We start from the raw sequence: 19,345 nt of genomic DNA, 5'->3' as shown, positions 1-19,345 counted from the left end.
AACCAGCAAGCTCCCTTCAGCCCTGCCTGCCCTTCACAGCTGATGCTGTTGTACCTTCCTTACATACTGACATGTTTAAAAGCAGGAGTGCTGTAAGGGAATAGGGAAATATTTGGAATTACCCAGAGAGGAAAGGTACTGGGAATGGCTTTCTTGGTGCAGGGGACTAGCTTGACTTCTGGTATCTTACATGTGCAAGGGATACCCCTGATGCCCAGCATCCCTCCCTCACTGTCCTGGGCTACACAGCTTTCCCCTTCCAGCATCCCAAGCTCTTCAGCATCAACTTCTGTGAAAAATGATTATTTGTTTCAGATCACTAAGTTGAAATACTGACTCCAAACCAGCTCACTCCGTGTTATCACTGCTTGAAGATGAGGAAGGAACAACTGGAATAGCCAGTACAAAAGTACATGGAGGGTCATGAACATTCTCATGTATAAAGAAGGGAGGTGATGAACAAATGGACTGCCATGGTGCATTTTTGTTCAGAATACAGCTAAGGGGCAGGGGGAGGGGGGAATGAATTTAGAAGAATGGAAAACCTTATTATTTCTTTTAAAACATAAACGCTGGTGAGCTGCACAGTCCAGCCATCACAATTCCACAGCTATACAAGGTTTTTGATGTGGAATTGATTATTCAAATAGGAACAAAAGATGCCAAGTCCAAGATCTACAAGCCAAAAAACCACCCCAAAATATTACTGCTTGTCTTTCAGCCTAAGGCTAAAGAAAGAAGTTATACTTCCTTCTGTTCTAAAGTATCAATCATTCCCTGTGCAACCTGCTCCAGTATAATAACCATAACAGTGCCTTCATTGTAAGGCACCCAAGAGGAAGAAGTGAATTATGATGGGAGGAAGATCCAGAAATCTAATACTAACAACTTTGTGAAAAGAAGGTAAATGCTCTTTTGTAAGTTTATTTACATTTTATGACTTGTTTAATCTGAAAATTAATAGCACCCTAAAATGTTATTTTGTTCCAGGAAATAAAATCCAGGTCTGAAAGAAAAGAAAGAGAATAGTTATGTAAGCAGGAAAGCAGAAAGTTTTACAGTTTAAATGCTGGTAAAAACCTTGAGGTGTAAGCAGGAGGCTTGTTCTGGCCCATAACCACAATACAGATTTTTTTTTTTCTGCTATACTAACTTTCAGAAAGGACACTATCACTGCCGTCGAGGTTAGAATTTAGTCTCCCTCTCTTTCACAAAGAGCAATGAATATCAGTACCCTCTTGCAATGCCACAGAGATAACCACAATGTATCACACTGAGACCCAAAACTGAAACAAACTTTTTTCTCTTAGAACTTTTATGAGGTTTTTGTATTGCAACACTGCAAAAAATATCATGAACATTTTCAGAATTAAACGTTTAGAAAGAAATCTGTAAAAAATATAAAAATTCTCCTAAATCTTTCCTGAATTAATCATTAGTCCTGCTGAAGGACACAAACGAAGCATTTCTGTTTGCATATCTTTCCCAAATAAACCATTATTAGCAGAGGTATTAATGGTAAGTAGCTGTAGTATTTTAAAAGATCATGAAGACAGTCCTGCAGCAAGAGGAGCATTCCCCTAGCCATTCACTCTGAGATAAGCTTATAAAGCTCCTAAAAAGGTAGGCTCATCTTGATAAAATATCAAAATCTTTAAATCATCAGGTCAAATTAGTAATGCAGATTAAGAGTTCTTTTTGCTGATATTTTTGAGACAATTTAATTTTAGAAAAATCAGTATGTCTGGTGACATAACTCACAGATAGCATCTGAAGGCAAAAATAAGGTCAGTGTGTACAACTACATCTTAATAGTTTTGGAAATCTTATTAGAATTTTTCAGCAATTTTTTTTTTTTTTTTAAATCTGGACCTGAATAGAAAACAGCTATTTTAATCTTAACAGAAAGCTGGCTTCTTGTCCCAAGTACCTCCCACAAGGCCATTAAACCAGGGCATGCAAACTTAACCACTTCCCAGGTCCTTGAGTGTCTTAACAATGACAGAACTTTGCTACTTACCCCTATTTTTTTGTTTCTGGCCCTCCACTTTTGAATGTTCTTTACTTCCCAGCTTTCTTACCAGGTATTTCTGGGCAACCAATGTAGTAAGAGTCATCCTTCTTGCTCTCCCCAATATCCTTGTATAGGATACAGGCTTCCCCAGAAGCAAAGCATGTTGAAGGAAGAGCAGCAGAGATCCATTATTTGTGTTCCTAATGTGCCAATGTCCAGCTACGACTTCTAGTTAAATCAAGAAACTGATTAAATCCGAGAAACTGGGAGTTGCCGACATTTGGGAAAACATCACGTGGACTCTACGAGGTAGAAACTGTAATTTGTTTCCACATCTTATTAATATTTTCCAATAATATAGATGGAAGCCATTTTGCATTTTCCAGAAGCAACCATGTACACTGAAGAGATGGGATAAACCACTGACACTAACGTCTACTTCAGTGCAGTGAACAAGTGACCTGCCCAGAACAAAGCATTTCCCGTGTTTGTTCAAAGCAAGAGGAAAAAGATACAAAAAATAAGTAGATCTGAAATCATAAGATGTATATTTGTCCTAAAAATGAATAAGAAATCTAAGAGGTATTTTAGTTGCCAATGGAAAAACTTTCAAAAGATTGACTGCCAAGGATGACACCAGGCATTAAGAACTTTCTGAACTTTCTGTAGGTGGTATGCTGTCATTTTTGTCATTCTCCACACTAAATGGGAAACACAGTAGTCTTTGATTTTCATTCCCAAGAGTATGTGAAGAAGTACCAATCCAACCAACTCCTGGGGCTCTTACATTAATTTTAAAGTATCTGCAGCTGCAGGACTTCCTTCAACACATACGGAAATTATCAAGACTGTAGATTAATGGACAAGAGAGCCACCCCCAGGGCTGAGCTGTAGCCAGCTCTGCCACACTCAGGGCTCACCAGCAGTGGTTGAGGTTTTTAGCCTCCTCCAGCCCTATAATGGAAGTTCTGACTGCTGCTACCACCTGGATTCCATTCCTGGAGAGGCACACATACCATGCCTGTGCCCAACGCTTATTTGTAGGCACCAATTTACTGCAAGGAACAGCCTCTTTCAACTCCCTGGGATTATGCACCACTCAGGAGTCACACCACTGCAGTTCCAGTCACATCCCAAACAAAGTAACACATGCCTGGCCCCGGAAGAGAACAAGTTGTTCCCTCCCTCCCCACCCTGTCTTAGAATAGCACCTGCCCTTGGCACACTGGAACAGACAGCATAAAAGCATCTTTCTAATATCCTACCATTGAAAGCAAAGAATTTTTTTTTCTTTTAATTACTTAGTTCCTGCTGTCTTTTGTCTGGGGACCACAAATTACTTAGGAATAGTAATAAGCTGCTTTGACATCCATCATAAGTGAATCAAGTTTGAATTGCTGACTCACTACCTGGCAATAAAGACAAGGAAGATTTTAAAGGACAAAGTAGATGCAATGACTGCTGACTATCCTCCGTTTCTGTCCTCACTATTTATTAAAGCACAATTACCTTCTACATGATTACTTGGGTTTCAAAAATGCCCTTAAAATAACTAAAAATAGCCTATTAATGGCCAGACTGGAATGGAATGAAAGTAGAAGAAAACAGTGAAAAATACAATGGTCAAAGTACATGAATGTGATCCAGTTACAGGACTATGTAGGATAGTTCCTGGCTTAAACTTTGTACATGGATACAAAACCATACACAAAAGCCTTGCACATAATTAAGGCAATGTGGTAGGGTGAAGCACCCCTTCCCTCTCCCCTATCCATGTATTTAATGCCAGCTTATGAAGGCTGTTGGAGATTGAATAGGACTGTCAGATAATATGGGAGGCAAGAGGGCATATGCAGCAGAAATAATAAAAATTCTTCTGCGAAGGGACCCAAGACTCAGACTGGAAGCAATATGAGTTGATCTCCTCATGGAAGCAAATATCTGTGGAATATAGACCTACAGCAATTTGAGACAAGCTCTTTTAAACATCTGATAGGCCAGCATCCTACAAGTGATATATTTGATGACTTTGCTGACCATTTTAAATACACAAAAATATTCTGGGCTATTCTTTAGGAGCAAAAATTACTAAATGTACATGTACTTAAACAGTAGAAGTTTCTTAGTGCAGTGCTACCATAAAAGCTCATTTTAAACAACCCCACTGATTGTCCAGGTCTGAACATTTCAGTCGATGTACAAAGATTTGTTTGCAGTAGTCCCTTATTACACAATTCATGGTATTTAAATGCTATTTTTTCTAGCATTTGAAGGAAATACTAAAAAACAGACAGTCTTCCTTTGTCCTACTGTAACCATTAAATTTAATTGTGTTAATATCCAAGACCTGCCAAAACAAACCAGTCAGAGCTGTACACAGGAAAGTACACCTGCTGTAATGGCAGATATGATAGTTTGCTGTTGGTTGATAGGTTACTGAGGAAAGTACCATATCATCTTCTCTGAGAAGAAAGAGGAAGAAGACCAGGTTTCATATTACACGGCATGTAGATTAATTACATGGCCCGGTGGATCATCAGTTCTCACACAGCTTTCCATGGCTTATGCAGGCAGCTATTACCTGCACCTACTTCAGCTGTTTCATAGCTATAAGGATGAAGCATGACAGAAGCATGGATAAAGATATATGGAGCTCATATACTCATCCAAGTACACCCCGTGACACCCAGAATACTCACCTTGTTGAGGACATCTCGTTGACACCCAAGATAGAGATGAGGCAGTATTCTAGTTGGGCCAATGTTGGAAACAGGTAGGCAAGGTTGAGAAATGCAAGTAGGGATGAGCGTGGATTTTCCTTCACAGAGACCAGGAAAAGAGCTGGAGAACTCACCAAATCCACCTGTGAGAGGAAGCGTATGTATTCAGTGGTGGTGTAGGCATTGGTGCCCGCACCAGTTCTCAGAAAGCACCATTTGTTGTAGGAGATGGGGAGGCACTGAGGGGCAGCAGAAGAGCCCTAAAGAGAAACTGTAACTGTGCCTCTTCCAGACGTACCATGACTGTGGAACCATTCAGCAGCAGCCAAGGCATCGCTACGTATTCCCCCTCTGCCAAGAATTTCTCTCTATCTCCATTCCTTAGAAGTTTTTGATGCCTCCTCCCATTCTTAACAATGTGGAAATGAGACTTCAAAAAACAGCCACAGCACCCACAATACCCAAAGCATGCACACCTTTTCATCTCCACCCCAGCAAGCTGTTTTTCTAAACACTTCCTTCTTCTGTATTAGGTTTATACTGAGAGTTCATTATGAAAAAGTAATGTTTACTCAATTTAGTGAAAGCGTCAATATGCATTTATTAATGTTAGCTTTTAAAATCCTGCATCACTGTTTTGTGTGCCGCTCCTCATTCATCCTCCGTCTTTCATTCAGAACACTGGAAGAAGTTTCAGCTTTCAAAGCCACACCAAGCCAAGTCTTCTCCACCTCAAGTGGGGGACGTGAAGCAGAGAGGGGACTACAGGGGAAGACTTCACCAAGCCATGGACTCCCCCAGCAGACCACCAGAAGTCTCTACTCCCTTTAATGCTTGCTGGTTCTTTATATGCACCAGTTGATAGGCCCTACCTGTAATATGGCTCCAAACATTTTCATTACCATTTCCCACCACTGCATTAAACCACTCAGGAAAACCAGAGTGGAATGACTGATAAAACATTTAAATCCACCTAAAATCCTAGTGGCCACCAAAAATGCTCCTTGGCTGTTTCACCATCAGCATGGCACAGCTGCTATGAAGCATGAAGGGAATAAAACATGAGGCTGAGACTCAAGCTCCATTTCTTTTTCTTGCTTGGCTAGTTCCACCCCATTCACAAGGGCTGCATCACACATCTGTGCTACCAGCTGTCATCAAACTGGCCTTACCCACAGTTATAAAAAAACCCCAATGAAACCTTCAGCAAAGAACTTACACTTTGACAAATTTTCACAAAAGCTAGCTGGCTTTTACCAAGCCTCACTAAACCGCAGGTTCAGCTCATTCTCATACTTCACCTTCATGAACTAGTATGAAGAAGAACCTAAGGCAGCTGCTTAAATCAGAATGTTACACACTCTTCTTGGCTGTTTTCACCATTTAACAGTCATCCAGTAGGGGTGAAAGTTGCAAACCATAGTAAAAAACCCCAGCTACTTCCACACATTAGAGATGAGCAGACTTTTAACTGCAGGAAGAGTAATTATAAGCTATTCAGAATGAGGCACCTTTTTGTCATAAAGGAATTGGAAGTATTAATGTGCTGAATCTGCCAAATATTATGTTCACTATTAATACAGTTTGAAGACATGAATTAAAATTATTCAGGAATACGATAATGTATTATTTTGTCAGGGCTTGCATTACCATTGCCTGTATTATGCCTAGATTTTAAAATCTGTATCATTAGTCAATACAGAAACACCAAGGTAATAGCCAAGTGTGTGCCCATTTTATCTAATAAACAAAAAAAGCCAGCAATCAGATTTGAGAGCAAACAATTTATGAACACCAATTCCTGCTCAGTCAAACAAACAAACAAACAAATAAATAACTTGTCTATTTTGTTAGACAAGCTAAGGCACTGCCTATCACAGAGCCATAGCTCTAAACTAAAGGACCAAAACTAGAGACACAGCAAAGGTCTGGCTCTGACATTTTCTATTCTATTACCTGGGATTCCTCCTTCTTGCTTAACAACTTCCCTGTTCAGGCAGCACAGATCCTGCTTGTTCAATGTGTCCACTGAATGACAGGAAGAGTTTGCAAAATAATTCTCTCGCATACTTTCTAAATTTTCTTCTATACAGCACACAGTGTTTTCCCCTCCGTTACAGGAAGCATTCTTTGAATTTATAGGCAGTATATGCTTCTCAGGTTAAATTTAAGCAGTTCTTCGACAGGGTGGGGAAGAAGGGGAAATCAGCTATTGGTCTTTGGTTTCATTTGCTTATTCTTTATTTCTTGGGAACATTGTTGGCTGCTTTCTGGATCCTCTCACCCCCACAGCTGAAAACAGAGAAGTCCTTACATAGGCAAGGATTTTACATCTGTGCTTTCTTTGCAAAAGACTACATGGGAAGAGTTCAACAATAAAGGTTTCTTCCCAACTACCTACAGATTGGTCTCACTTCTGTGTGAAACTTGTGACAAGAAATTAAGCAAGAGGCTAATGTGCAAAACACCTGAGATTCTGAGAGATGAAACCCATGCTCTGTCACCATAAGTGTAAGGAGCAATTTTTTATTTTATTTTTATTCCAGGGTTCTGTCAATGCAAATTCATCTGATTGAAGATTGGATTCTTCAACACTTCCTCTGGGGCATTCATCCTTTCAGAGTCACGTTTCTTCTTTTCTACTTATGCTTCCCTGGGAACATGTTGCTTCAGTATCTTTAAAACATGAATTATAATCACAAAGCTCTCAAATCAGTTGAGTTTGGCATTACATTACCTATCTTTACTGTGCTCGCAAGTGAACCCTCCTTTCCTTTGAATATATCTTAACCTTCTCTAGTGAACCGATTTGAAAAAGCATGAAATTGTTTCAAATATTAAGCTATCTTCCCTGCCATCTTCTATGACCAGGTTTTCAAAAAGGAAGTAGTTTTTTAATAAATCTGGCTTTCATTTACAGCACTACCAATAGGAAAAATACATTCTAGGTCAGCGTATGTGGAAGAATTGCTTTAAAAAACCACAAGCAAACAGAACCTGCACCAACAAAACACACTTGTATATGCATCCTGCTAAACTAGCAATCTCTTTAAATGCAACAAACACAGTATCAGGGGTCTGGAACAACAGCATCCACATGTATGGCCACTGAACTGTCATAGCATTATGAGACTAATTTCTGTTCTAAGGAACTGCACACATCACTGTTTGCTTACAAAATATATCTATTTTTAAAAATATATAGGGAGATGTATTTAAAAAAAATATGTGTAGAGAAAAGGTATTTATTTTTAGTGTCTCTTTTTTCCTAACACAGATTATGGCTCCCATGAGTCCCCAAAGCTCAAGTCTACACACAGACTACATGAAGAGACTCTTACAAGAAAAGTGCTCTAAGCACTCAGACTACCTGTACACTTCTGCTCTAAATGAAGCAGACTGTCTTCAAAATAAACCTTGAACAATTGGAAAATTAATTTAGTCTACAGGTGGGAATGCAGAACAGAAAGTTGAGCCTTAAAAAAAAGATGTGATGGGTTTTGTTTCAAATTCCATGATTTGAGAATAACATTTGCAACAAGGCAAATTTTTTCTTTAAATTTCCTTACCTACCTCAGTTGGAATAGGGCCATTGGCAGCATTGTGCACTTTGTTTTAATTATAGAAAATACACTTTACTTCTGGAGCCAGTTTCTAAATAACACCCTTTCTCCCACCACTACTCCAGCCTCATGTGAGTAATAATCAATTGCAAGAGCATGTTGAAATTATGGGGGAGGTGGGAATAAATCTACAGATCAGTAACAGAGCTACTGGGTTAATAGAGTTTCACTGAATTATTTGATAAATGTAACTGGGCCCTGAAAATAGATGACTGACAAATACCTCCAAAATACTCTCTCTTAAACAGCTATGAACCATACAGGTTTTCTGTACCCTGGATGGTAAGCTGAGCTGAAACAGCTCCCTTGATGTGCAACAGGATGTTTCTACAAAACCACGTCAAGGTGCCAAAAGCTGTCAGTGGTTTTTCTGTGACAGACAACCCAACACCTCCCAGTTTACAGCAAAGCCTGAGTTTCTTGCTTACCAAGCCTCCACGTCTACTAGCAGAAATTTGGCAAGATCCAGTTAACGACTTGATTGCCCTGTTGCTATGGTTCTGCAAAGTGGGGACTACAGACTTTCCTTTGATCAAGACTCCACCACTTCCCTAACTACAACTGTGATTATTAAGGTATGATCTTCAAGGGAATCCTGGTATCAGAAGCTTCAGTTCCCTTCTCAGCCAACTCAGAAAACAAATCAGGGCCAAACTCAGAAGGGATGAAAAAGTTGCAGCAAAATTCTGCAGTAAAAGTTGTTCTTTCTTACAGATTCACCACATAAATCCTCGTACAAAAAGAACTCCCAATTAACTCTGCCAGACACAGGAAGAGACGAGGGAAAGACTATGGGATCAGGTGGCAACAAATGATAGAGAAATATTATTGATTTGGGATGAGTTTCCTTTAAATGAGTGAATGTAATTCATCCAGATCCTTTTGACTACTTATTTTAAGTACCACTAAACACAAATCCTAAATTAATACAGAGCAGTAACTACTGAGAAGCACAAGGTTATACATCAGCTCATTTCAGTTCTGTTCTGTGGAAACAGCCCAGGAACATTCCACAGTGCTGCCGGTCACCATGCTGCAGCTGCAGCTCTGTAAACCACTATGGAGGTTTGCAAAGGAAAGGTCAGTTAAGCCCTAAGGTCTTGATTTGAACACCTAGTACAAAGTTGTGAAGTGCAGGTAATTTCTTTGGTTTTATCCAATACTTAATAAAACCTTTCTAGTTGAACACCATAACAGGACAGGTGGGTGTTTCTTATTCAAAGTTATGCTAATTTCTCCTCCTCCTACCTGTCTTTATATTTCCTTCAACAGGATGTCAAACCATTCAGAGATGTGACCAAAATTAGACAAGGCAAATTTGCAGGAAACATATTAATTACTGATTTGGCCTGGGGAAGAGCAAAAAAGTTAAGCAGAAACACCAATTACTAAAAAATCAGTTTTCAAAATGTTCTTCACTGTTCATTGTTCTTCATTCACATCAACACACATCCCTTCCTCATACAGGTTATGCAGCTTTGACTTTAGGACATCACAGCTGGTCCAGCAAAATTTCATCTGTCATTGAGCACACTGAAACCTCCAGCTACCCTGCACGCTTTGCCCATTCACCAGCCCAGCACCCCCTTTGCTCTCCTGCCCCCCCACCTCTCCCAAACACCCTTCTTTTCTGCAGGCTTCTGGAGAGAGTGGAGAATGCCACCTTCTCCTCCTACCAGTTTTCAAAGTTTACCTTGAGCAGCTCACTAATGCTTACATGACACAGTACAGTAACCAGGCTGTTAGCTGGTTGTAATTACGGATGGTTCTGTTAGCCAAACAGCCCTGCTTCAGTGACATCACCCATTCACCCTCAGTTTTCAGTCTTCCCTGCATGCATGTTGAACAGAGCACAGATGTTCCCTCATACATCCATCCTATGTCTCAATTTTCATGTATTTCTAACATATAGGGGGGGAAAAACTCCCAATCAATCAATCAATCAGGAGGCAATCCTTATCTCTCTTTATAGTTGCTCAGTAAATTACTGTTGAAACAGCCAATTCTGTAATTCCTTTTTATCCTCACATCTTTCCAGAGATCTGAACCAGAAGTTTTATCTTAATCATCTAGAGATAGCTGCTCTTGCTAATCAGGCATGTGCATGCTGACAAAGCACAAAGTAACAGAGACATGGCTATACTTCAGAGATAAGGTGGATTAAGTTTGGGTGTGAAATTGAAAAGCAAAAGCTGAGGTGCCTGTAACTCTGCAGGGAAAGGGAAACACGAAAGTAGGGGACCTTAGCATTAGGTATAACTTGCTTTTTCTATAGAACTGTCCGAGTACGGAAACGACCCCTACAGAGATGAAAGCTCCATGCATATACAAATTCTAACAGTTAAAAACTTAAAAACAAGCTTACACTGCATTTGTTCTGTAAGGATTTCCTACTGTTTCTTTGTGAGTGCAGTCATGAAACCTAACCTGGAATTAAAGAAAGGTGAGAAAGCAGGTGTTCACATCACTTCATGTGTTGCCAGCTAAAGCTCGAGAGGGGGCCCCAGCAAGTGCTCTTGCCATCCGGTGCCTGGCAGCACAGCCAAGACAGAGGGGAGAAAAGATTCAGCTGGAGAAGAGGTGGGTAATGTGGGTAATCAGGAGGAAGGTCTCTGCCATCTTGTCCAGCTAATAGAGACCAATTCTAAACACCAGAAGAGCAGCTTTCCACTTTCACACTATGCAAACATGTTTTTCAACCAAGTAATATGCAGAGCTGCAGAACCAAAGAATCCCACTTGCCACCAGTGCCCATCTCACAGTAGATCCTTGGGAGTTATTGCATCCTGAGCTCCTAAGGGCCCTTTTTGTACTGCTGGGGCCCATGCAGCACTGCTGCTTGGTCACACCAGCAAATCCACTACCAGCTCAGCTTAACCCAAAACCACTTTTCAGGGAAAGACACTAATTTGAGACTCTGTACTGCACCAGTGCTCATTTCCATACTGCTTACAAGAATTCCATTATTTTTTTCATTTAATTACTCCTTTTGTCAAACCTTACTGAAGCTGACCAACAAGCTTTTAAAACAACTTTTGTGGGTGGCAACAGACAGACAGTCTACATGGCAACTCCTAAGAGCTTGGCTTCCCTAAAACTTCCAGTTAAGAAAAGTCTATGAAGTGTTTAATACAACATCCCTGCACACCCAGCTGGCCCTGCAGCTTCATGTGCCTCATGCAGGGATGCACAGAAAGATCTGTCTTATGCTCCTGATGGAGATGTAAGAGACAGGAAATGTGTCTGTTTTTTGCAGGTCATGGAGTCTGCTGGAAAAGATCACACACAATGTATACTGATAACAGAGCAAACTTTGTCATTTTTCTTAAGTGCCATTCAAATCAGATACTGCTCCTTTCTCCCCTGCTTTGGATTCTGACCATTCTGAAAAAGCTAAAGGGAGAAATTGGTTTTCTTCAATGAATTCTTGAAAACATACTAGAAGCTACTTCCTTCCTTTATCCACCAGACCTAAATGTCTGACAGTAAGTACATCAGTGTTAATTCAGCATCAAACACAATTACTTTAAAGCTGGGAGTGGAAAAGATCTAAGACCCAAGTGATAAGTCAGAAAAACAAAGACTACATGCATGTACAGCATTACAAGAAGGAGACATTGAAGCTTGAAGATTTAACATTCCACCTTTGTTAAATCCAGAATTTGCTTCTTCATGAAGGGCACTAATTATTCATAATTTTGTATAACCACATACTAATAAATATTATATTGCTATCCCTTTTTAAAGGAATATTGCTATCTTTTTTTTTCCATTTAACTTTCCTTTTTAAGGGAAAAGAACAATTAAAAAAGCAGGAAATTTTGCAACCACCTCTAAAACATAATATTTAGGACTTATAATTTTAAGTAAACCTCACCAAATGTCTGTATTCACCAAAGGTATGCAGTGGAGTAACTCATGTTTAGCTTTTTGGTTTTTTTTCTCCTCTCCTAATAGCAATTTAGAATTTGTTACTGTAAATACTGGTTAGTGCCAGGCAGGTAAAGTAACATTACTGAAAACTACACTAAAAAAAAAAATAATAATAAAAAAATCAAACAGCACTATAGCAAAGACAAAACATACAAGCCCCTAACTTTTACATTTACTTTGCCTCAGAGGATCCCAATGCTGTGACTTAACAGCACTTTCCCAATCACATTCCCATCAAACATTAAACTGTTCATCTAAAAGCTGCAGTACAGATTTTTTTCCTTGCCCTAAGAAAGTTGTAAACTTTCTGACTCGTAAGTTTTATGAATCTACGATGTTTCCACTCTGTCTAAACGAGCTGCAGACCTCCACAGGCCATTACAATTCCCGCATTCCAACTCGGCTTTGCAGGGCCGTGTGCCATTTTCCATTACATAAGCTCAGGCTGGGGAGCCCAGTCGGAAGAGCTGCCATCCCATCCCGTTCCCATCCCTGCTCCTCAGCCACAGGAGCCCTTCCACAGCATCCAAGGTTTCACAGTTTGGGAAAGCCAGTGGTGTTTTCATTCTGGTGACATTCAGAAAGCGGCCCCGTTATGCCAGGTGTTTTACAAGCACAGTAGCAAGGGAAGTTCTTTGCCTTGGAGGGTTTCTGCCTTTGCTAAGACAAGGTTAACAGGCAGGTTAAGCAAATAAGGTGGGGGAGGAGGAATGTGTGAGGATGGGGTCAAGCTTCCCCTCCCACCCAAGTGGCACAGGAAGTAAAAAGAGCATATTGTACACCCACACTTGCCCTTTCTGCTTTTAAAGAAAAAAAAAACCAAAACAACCCTGCACCATAATTTTAGTCAATTAAGTTTCACAAGCATCCAGAGGTATCCGAAACAAAAGCAAACTTAACAAGTTATTCTTGGGCTAGAGAAATGTTATGAGAGCTCTACTCTAGTCAAACCTTGCTCTCTCCCTCAAAAGACAGCAAGTGGATACACATATGAAAGTAATAAACCCTACTCCCATTCTTCAAGTGCTTAAAACAATCATGGCACTAAACGAACACTGAAAACTGCATTTTAAGTACACAGGGTGGGAGGATATTCTCAGAGGACTGGCTGTAGCCAAGGGTACTAGTTTGTCTATGCTCTCATTAAAAATTGATTGAGAAGGAGACTTTTTAAGAGGGTGATTCAGAGCTAATCTCCTCTCTCACTCTTCCCCATCAACAATGGCTGTATTCCATGGGTTACAGGACCATTTGGGGAATGCTGCGTTCCTTCAGCAAGATCTTTACCTCTTTCAATAGAGTTTTGTTCTAATGGAATCAACCAGTCAGAATATCAGGAAAGCTGGCATCACTGTGCAACTACCTCTCCTCCTCTAAACACTGGCAGGATATTCAACAGCTCATTCTTGTTATAACTTATTTCAATTTACAGGTAACCTCATTATTTTAATGAATGGCCACCATTTGAATGTTTGCTCTTCTCCTTGGGGTACTCTGCAAAGACTTACGTGTGGGGAACACTCAAAACTTCAGTCAGTCAAAACCAAAAGTTATTAAGCTCCAAATCCAAATGTTAAAAGGTGTCAGGATGTAAGCCAGGAATGTGTCAGACAGCACAAAGCTCATGCTGTCTTTCAGTCCACACTGAACCACATGGCACCCTCTTAACCGATGTATGGGACCACGGAAGTTGGGAATGAAGCTCAGTCTCATGGCCCTGGTCACTTCAGGTCATAGAAATGATCAGCTCTTCCTACAAGAGAATATTCTTAAGATTTCCTGCTCCTCTGCCACAAGGAATGGTTTTTCTGGGGACAAAGCAGGGAGAGAACACCGGGCTTTTCTTATTCAGCTTTGCTTTAGGCAAGTATGGACAGCACAATGGTAAATGTACCCTAGAGATACTAGCAGTTTTATACTGAAATTTCTTTAAATGGGCTTCCAATTTCAAATATTTCTAAAAAAAAAACAGGATAAAGAAGACTGCAAGAGAGTCCCTGACTTGCTTCCTTCTCCTTGTATCCTTCATGCAAGTCTTCCATTTTGTACACACACTCTGTTAGGCGAGGGACAGGTCAGGAGGAAACAATGATTTGGGAAGTTTCAGCAAAAGCATACCTTTTGCCACAGCCCCTGGGTAACAACTCACTATTTTGTTTCCAGGATCTATGTCCAACCCCACTGAACTCACTCTGTTTGCTCTTTCTTCTTAGGACTGTCCACTGCACATGTCACCATCATTTGTCACTGAATAGAAAAGTAATAATTTATCTATTTCTCCTTATTAAAGTAGCTTTCTGCTCTGCAGGAGTTTATCAGACAGCTCTCGTGAAAGGAGAATCCACTGAATCACATTATGGTTTTCATACTTTTCATAGGCAGAAGGGTAGGAAGACATTAGTAAGCAATTCCCCACCTGGGCCTCGATTCACATGGTGACAGGACTGACAGTCCAATCATGGTTTTGAGAGAGTGGCATACAGCTCAGTGGTTCTGAAAGTCAGATGCAGGGCTTCATTCTGGGCACCTACAAAATCTGTAATTCTCCACTGGTAATTCTCTGAATTATACAGATAACCTGTGAAGTAAGTAGCATGGAGAATTTCATGGAACCCTTCTCAAGATAGCTGTCTTCTAACTGAAGGATAGCAGCTCCATCTCCAACCATGAAGCAAGTTTTCTACAGAGAGATTTAAGTATACACGGCCCTGATTACATCTAGATCAGGTGGATCCTATTTAATGAGAGGCATGGCTCCAACAGAATACAGTCACATACAAATCTACACCTCAGCGTACAGGCACTGGAAAGGAGGGGTATAAAACTGTAAAGGCAATTTTAGAAGCTCACAAAAGGTTTCCAGTAACTTTAACTGCCCTTCTGCCCATACACTTTATAATCTGGTACATTAGGGAAGTTTTTCATATTAGTTGTTCTCAGTGGTATTGGGTACTGTGGTACCTCTAAGTGGCAATTTAATGACTGACAGAAAAATAAGTCCTTCATTGTTCCCTGGCAAAATACACTCTGGCCTTGCAGCACTGAAAAATTCCTAGAGAGTTCAATAAAACTGTTTCTATGATCCTGCATTACAATACTTTGAAGTTTAGCTAGTCCTTCCTGGACATATACCATTGCTCTACATCCACCTGAGTACAATAATTCTTGCCTTTGGTTTCAGTTCAGAGCCAGTAGAGTGTTTCAGTGTTAGGCTATCACAATTTTTAATGACAGTTTGTAAATACAGAAAAGTAGGCATTTCTGGTTTTTTTTTTTTTCAGAAAGCCTCCTGTACAAAAAAAAAAGTTTAAAAAAATCAACACAAAATAAAAAGCTGTGTTTCATCTTGTTCACCAGCAACATTTGAAAGGTAACCATCACAAAGATATCAGTGTTAGCATGAGTAGGACTAAGCCAGATTAAAAGCAGGGAAGAGCAAGTTTTTAAAGAAAGTAGAATGTGAATGATTTCCACTTCAATAGTGGAACAAAATTTAAGCAAGACTCTTGATGTTTACTGCCTTAACACTGATCATTCAAGCAAGAATCAGTAGTCTCTCAACTGTTTCTGCAGAGTAAACAGAAAAATCATAATTAGCTAGGAAAAGGACTCCATGCAAGTAAATCCAATTCTTAATGTATGGAAAGAGAAGGAATCAAGTGACATCCCCGAGTTTAAATCTTAAATCTTAAAACTCAGATGAGTAGATGTCATGATAGGAGTGGGACTGAGCTTTCAGTACCCATATTTCACTATTTTGAGTATTGTTAAAATTAAGAACCAAAACGGATATTTAAATTCCTGAAAACATTCCCCAGATTATAAATATTTTTATGAGGTTATACCAAGAGCATAAACTAGTTGGTAAGGGTTCCTTTGAGGTCTTTACAACATTTACTTCAATGAAAAGCAGTCTCCAGGGTAGAACATACCTTTATGCACAATCTAAATAAAAAAACACCTCACCAACTGCTCAGTAATGGGGGGTGGCAAGAAGAACAGATGAAGGAGTTTCAGATATTTGTTAATTGTTCCTCATTCTATCCCAACAAAAAATATTTTCCTACCCTAAAATGTTTATTTAAGGTTGCCATTTTAAATAAATCAGATTTAGTGGCATAGGGAAAACTCAAGTCCAAAGGTTTATCTTTTTACATAGTGCACTGACCTCTGCTCTCATTATGGGCCATAAACATTTATGTGAGTTCATCATCAACTTGCTAAGACAACATATTTTATCTAGTTTCCTAGAGCCCCATATCAATAAACTAAGGAACTTTCCATAAGACTGAATCTAGCTCATTCTCCTTCACCCCACATCCCAAAAGGTTTCTTGTGTTTCATGTATTAAGTAGCCAGATTTTTAATACATGTAAAAAATAAGCACCTGAAATAAGCACTTACTTGTAATAGATCAATAGTAAATAACTTCCTTACATTTCCCTTTTGCTCTTTACTCCTCTACCACTAGTTTTAAAGCCAACAGTTGTTTCTGCATTCAAAAAAGCCCCATCCTAGCTATGTAAACAAAGATGAAATTCTCAAACCTAATCTCTGCCAAGAGAAAATCATTTGACATGCTAAAATACAAATCCTATTTTTTATAAGGAAGATTTTGATACATTAGATTCCCCTTTTCTCTCTAACAATCAAACTAATCCTTACTAGGTGTATGTGGCTAAGTTCACCTCAGCTAATGTGCACTACTGTCTTGCTTGTGGTTTAAGAGGCATTTTCATCTTGAACAGACAACTACCATGTGCTGGTAATGAAAACAGGCCAATTTCTCATAGTATCATTATGATACATGCAACTGGTGTTTGCCCAGACCATGCACTGGGAAGGTGGAGAACACTCCTTTCCTGGTCCTGTCCACTCCTACAAGAGCCACAAGCAAGTCTGAGAGTAGAGACACAACGAGCACTTCCTTCAGAGAGTCCAGCAGAGCAAAAAGAAGAGCAAAGCCTTGTCTCATGCAAGGGAGGGACAGTATAAGGAAGGGAAGTTTCACGATATTCTCCTCTGCTTGGCCTTGCTAAGGATGTCTTCCAACTCCTCCTGCCACAATTCTCAGTTATTAGACAGCTGTTTCTTTTTCTATCATGGAAATTAGGTTGTGAATAGTTTGACTGCAGCATGGAGCTGTAAATTGCTTCTGGTTATTAAAAAAACTCTCAGGACAAATGAGCAGAGTTGTGTATTCAAACAATAAAAGGATTTCTTAAGAGGTGAACTGCTTCTAGACTGGGTTGATTTTTTAAATAACGGTTTTCAATTTAAGGGAGTATCAACCACTTAATTCAGCACTCTTACATTAAGCATTTACTGTGCCTAGACACCACACGATTATTTGGTGGCTCATATGAAAGAAGAGTTATTTAATTTAATGCCATAGTCCACCACCCACAGATGTAATTCTTACCTAGTCAGCAAATTGAACAGAAGCACCAAACCAAGCCAATGCAAAACCCTACTTACTTTGCTGTAAGCACAGCCTCACATGAGTACCAAACACACCTGCCCAAGTGCAGAAATTATTCATGTTCTCTGTAATCACTTTAAAAAAAAATGGGAAAAGTTCTCTCAGTACCACAAGTTCTCCCCTATCACTTTCATCTGAAGTGATGACTACAAACTGCAGTGAAATCCTCTTGCTAAGAGGAAGCATCTCTCTGGAGTTATTTCCCTTTCTTTCATAATTATTCAGTCCCTGACTGTAGTTTTAGCATTTCTCGGAGACTAGGTATGCACTTCATTAGATCACTGGTCAAGTCACTGCAATGGATTTCCTACTTACACACATCATTCCCCCTTCCTTCATCTTTAGATCTACCTCATGCCCCTCCTTGTTCCTTCTTGTGAACACTGGGTCTACTGTTCCATGATAGAAATAATGACACAAGCACACGTTAAGACCAACAAATCCGGTATTATAAGGAGTTGAATTTCTATAGATGCTTTGACCTGGGATTTAAAAGAAAGAAAAAAAAAAAAAAAAGGACAGCGAGGGAGAAGACCTAAATGAAGTGCTACCACTTCAGGAGCTGAAGTTTAAAAAGTCACACAAACTAATCTCCATAACTCTGGGAGATTATTTCCCTTATTCTTATTGTAGTACCAATTCAGTAAGGAAGAGGTTTTCTTCCTGGCATATACAATACTTAAAAAACCAGGGAAGCACATTACTTTTACTATTTTTTGACCCTAAAGTAGCAGATATATGCATCTAAAACCCCCTACACTGATCCATTTCCACTTACATAGACTAATGGTGTAATATATCCCCTGTAAGATGCAATTTCTTTTTCTAAGCACTATATGTATTATGAGCGTCACTACATGCATAAAGAACTACAGAAAAGTCCATGCTATAACTGAGGTTTATATCAGCACCTGCAAAACTGTACACATTTGCTATACCAACAGCTTTTTCTTTCTTCTCCTTACACAAGTGTGTCAGAGGTTTCTTTTGGTACATCTTACCTGAAAGCAGATACACAGAACTGAAATTCTTTTCCAGTTTGCCCAGGAGCACAGTAAGAAAGCAGTCGGATGAGAGAGAGGTCACATCTTTAGAGCTTTGGTCATACACCACCACTTCCTGTTTGCAATCAATTTCAATCTGAAACACAAGTAACTCAAGAGTAAAAAGGGAGGAAGACGATTCAAAGCCCCACATTATCACCTCCAGCAGAGTTCCCATGTATTTGCTATACAGTAGTTCAGATATACAGATTTCTTATGCAGCTGTATATGAATGGTTTTATTTTATACTTCATATGCCTATGAGATTCAATTCCTTGGAAAGTTTGTAAATTGATTATTTGCTGCAAGTTGAAGCACGCTCCACAAATTTCTATCATTAGCTAATTTTATGTCACTTGTGAAATGCTCTACCTTTAGCTAGGTTGGTTGATTTGTTTAAAAGCTAAGCTAAACAGTTTCTGTTTCTGGGGGTTTTGTACATAAACAGTAAAGAGACCTTAAACTGCCTCTAAGCCACACACATTTTGGGTACCTATACAGCTTTATGTATAAAAAACCCCCAACCAACA

General features: G+C 39.5%; 1 protein-coding gene across 4 annotated transcripts in view; it reads right to left on the bottom strand.

Moving 5' to 3' along the window:
* The window catches only part of DUSP16 (dual specificity phosphatase 16), a 61,206-nt gene that overhangs the window by 7,460 nt on the left and 34,401 nt on the right, over positions 1 to 19,345 (bottom strand). For all 4 annotated transcript variants that reach the window (XM_027666259.1, XM_027666261.1, XM_027666262.1 and 1 more), the window contains 2 exons: positions 18,774 to 18,912; positions 4,714 to 4,877 (listed from right to left, as the gene is read on the bottom strand). In XM_027666259.1, coding sequence (XP_027522060.1) covers positions 4,714 to 4,877; positions 18,774 to 18,912 — 303 coding nt within the window. The remainder of the gene's footprint in view (positions 1 to 4,713; positions 4,878 to 18,773; positions 18,913 to 19,345) is intronic.

This window comes from Corapipo altera, unplaced genomic scaffold, assembly GCF_003945725.1.
Source record: "Corapipo altera isolate COAL_440 unplaced genomic scaffold, ASM394572v1 317, whole genome shotgun sequence".
NCBI classification, from domain to species: domain Eukaryota; kingdom Metazoa; phylum Chordata; class Aves; order Passeriformes; family Pipridae; genus Corapipo; species Corapipo altera.
Note: the sequence above shows the minus strand (reverse complement) of the source record. Positions and strands in the feature narration are given on the sequence as shown.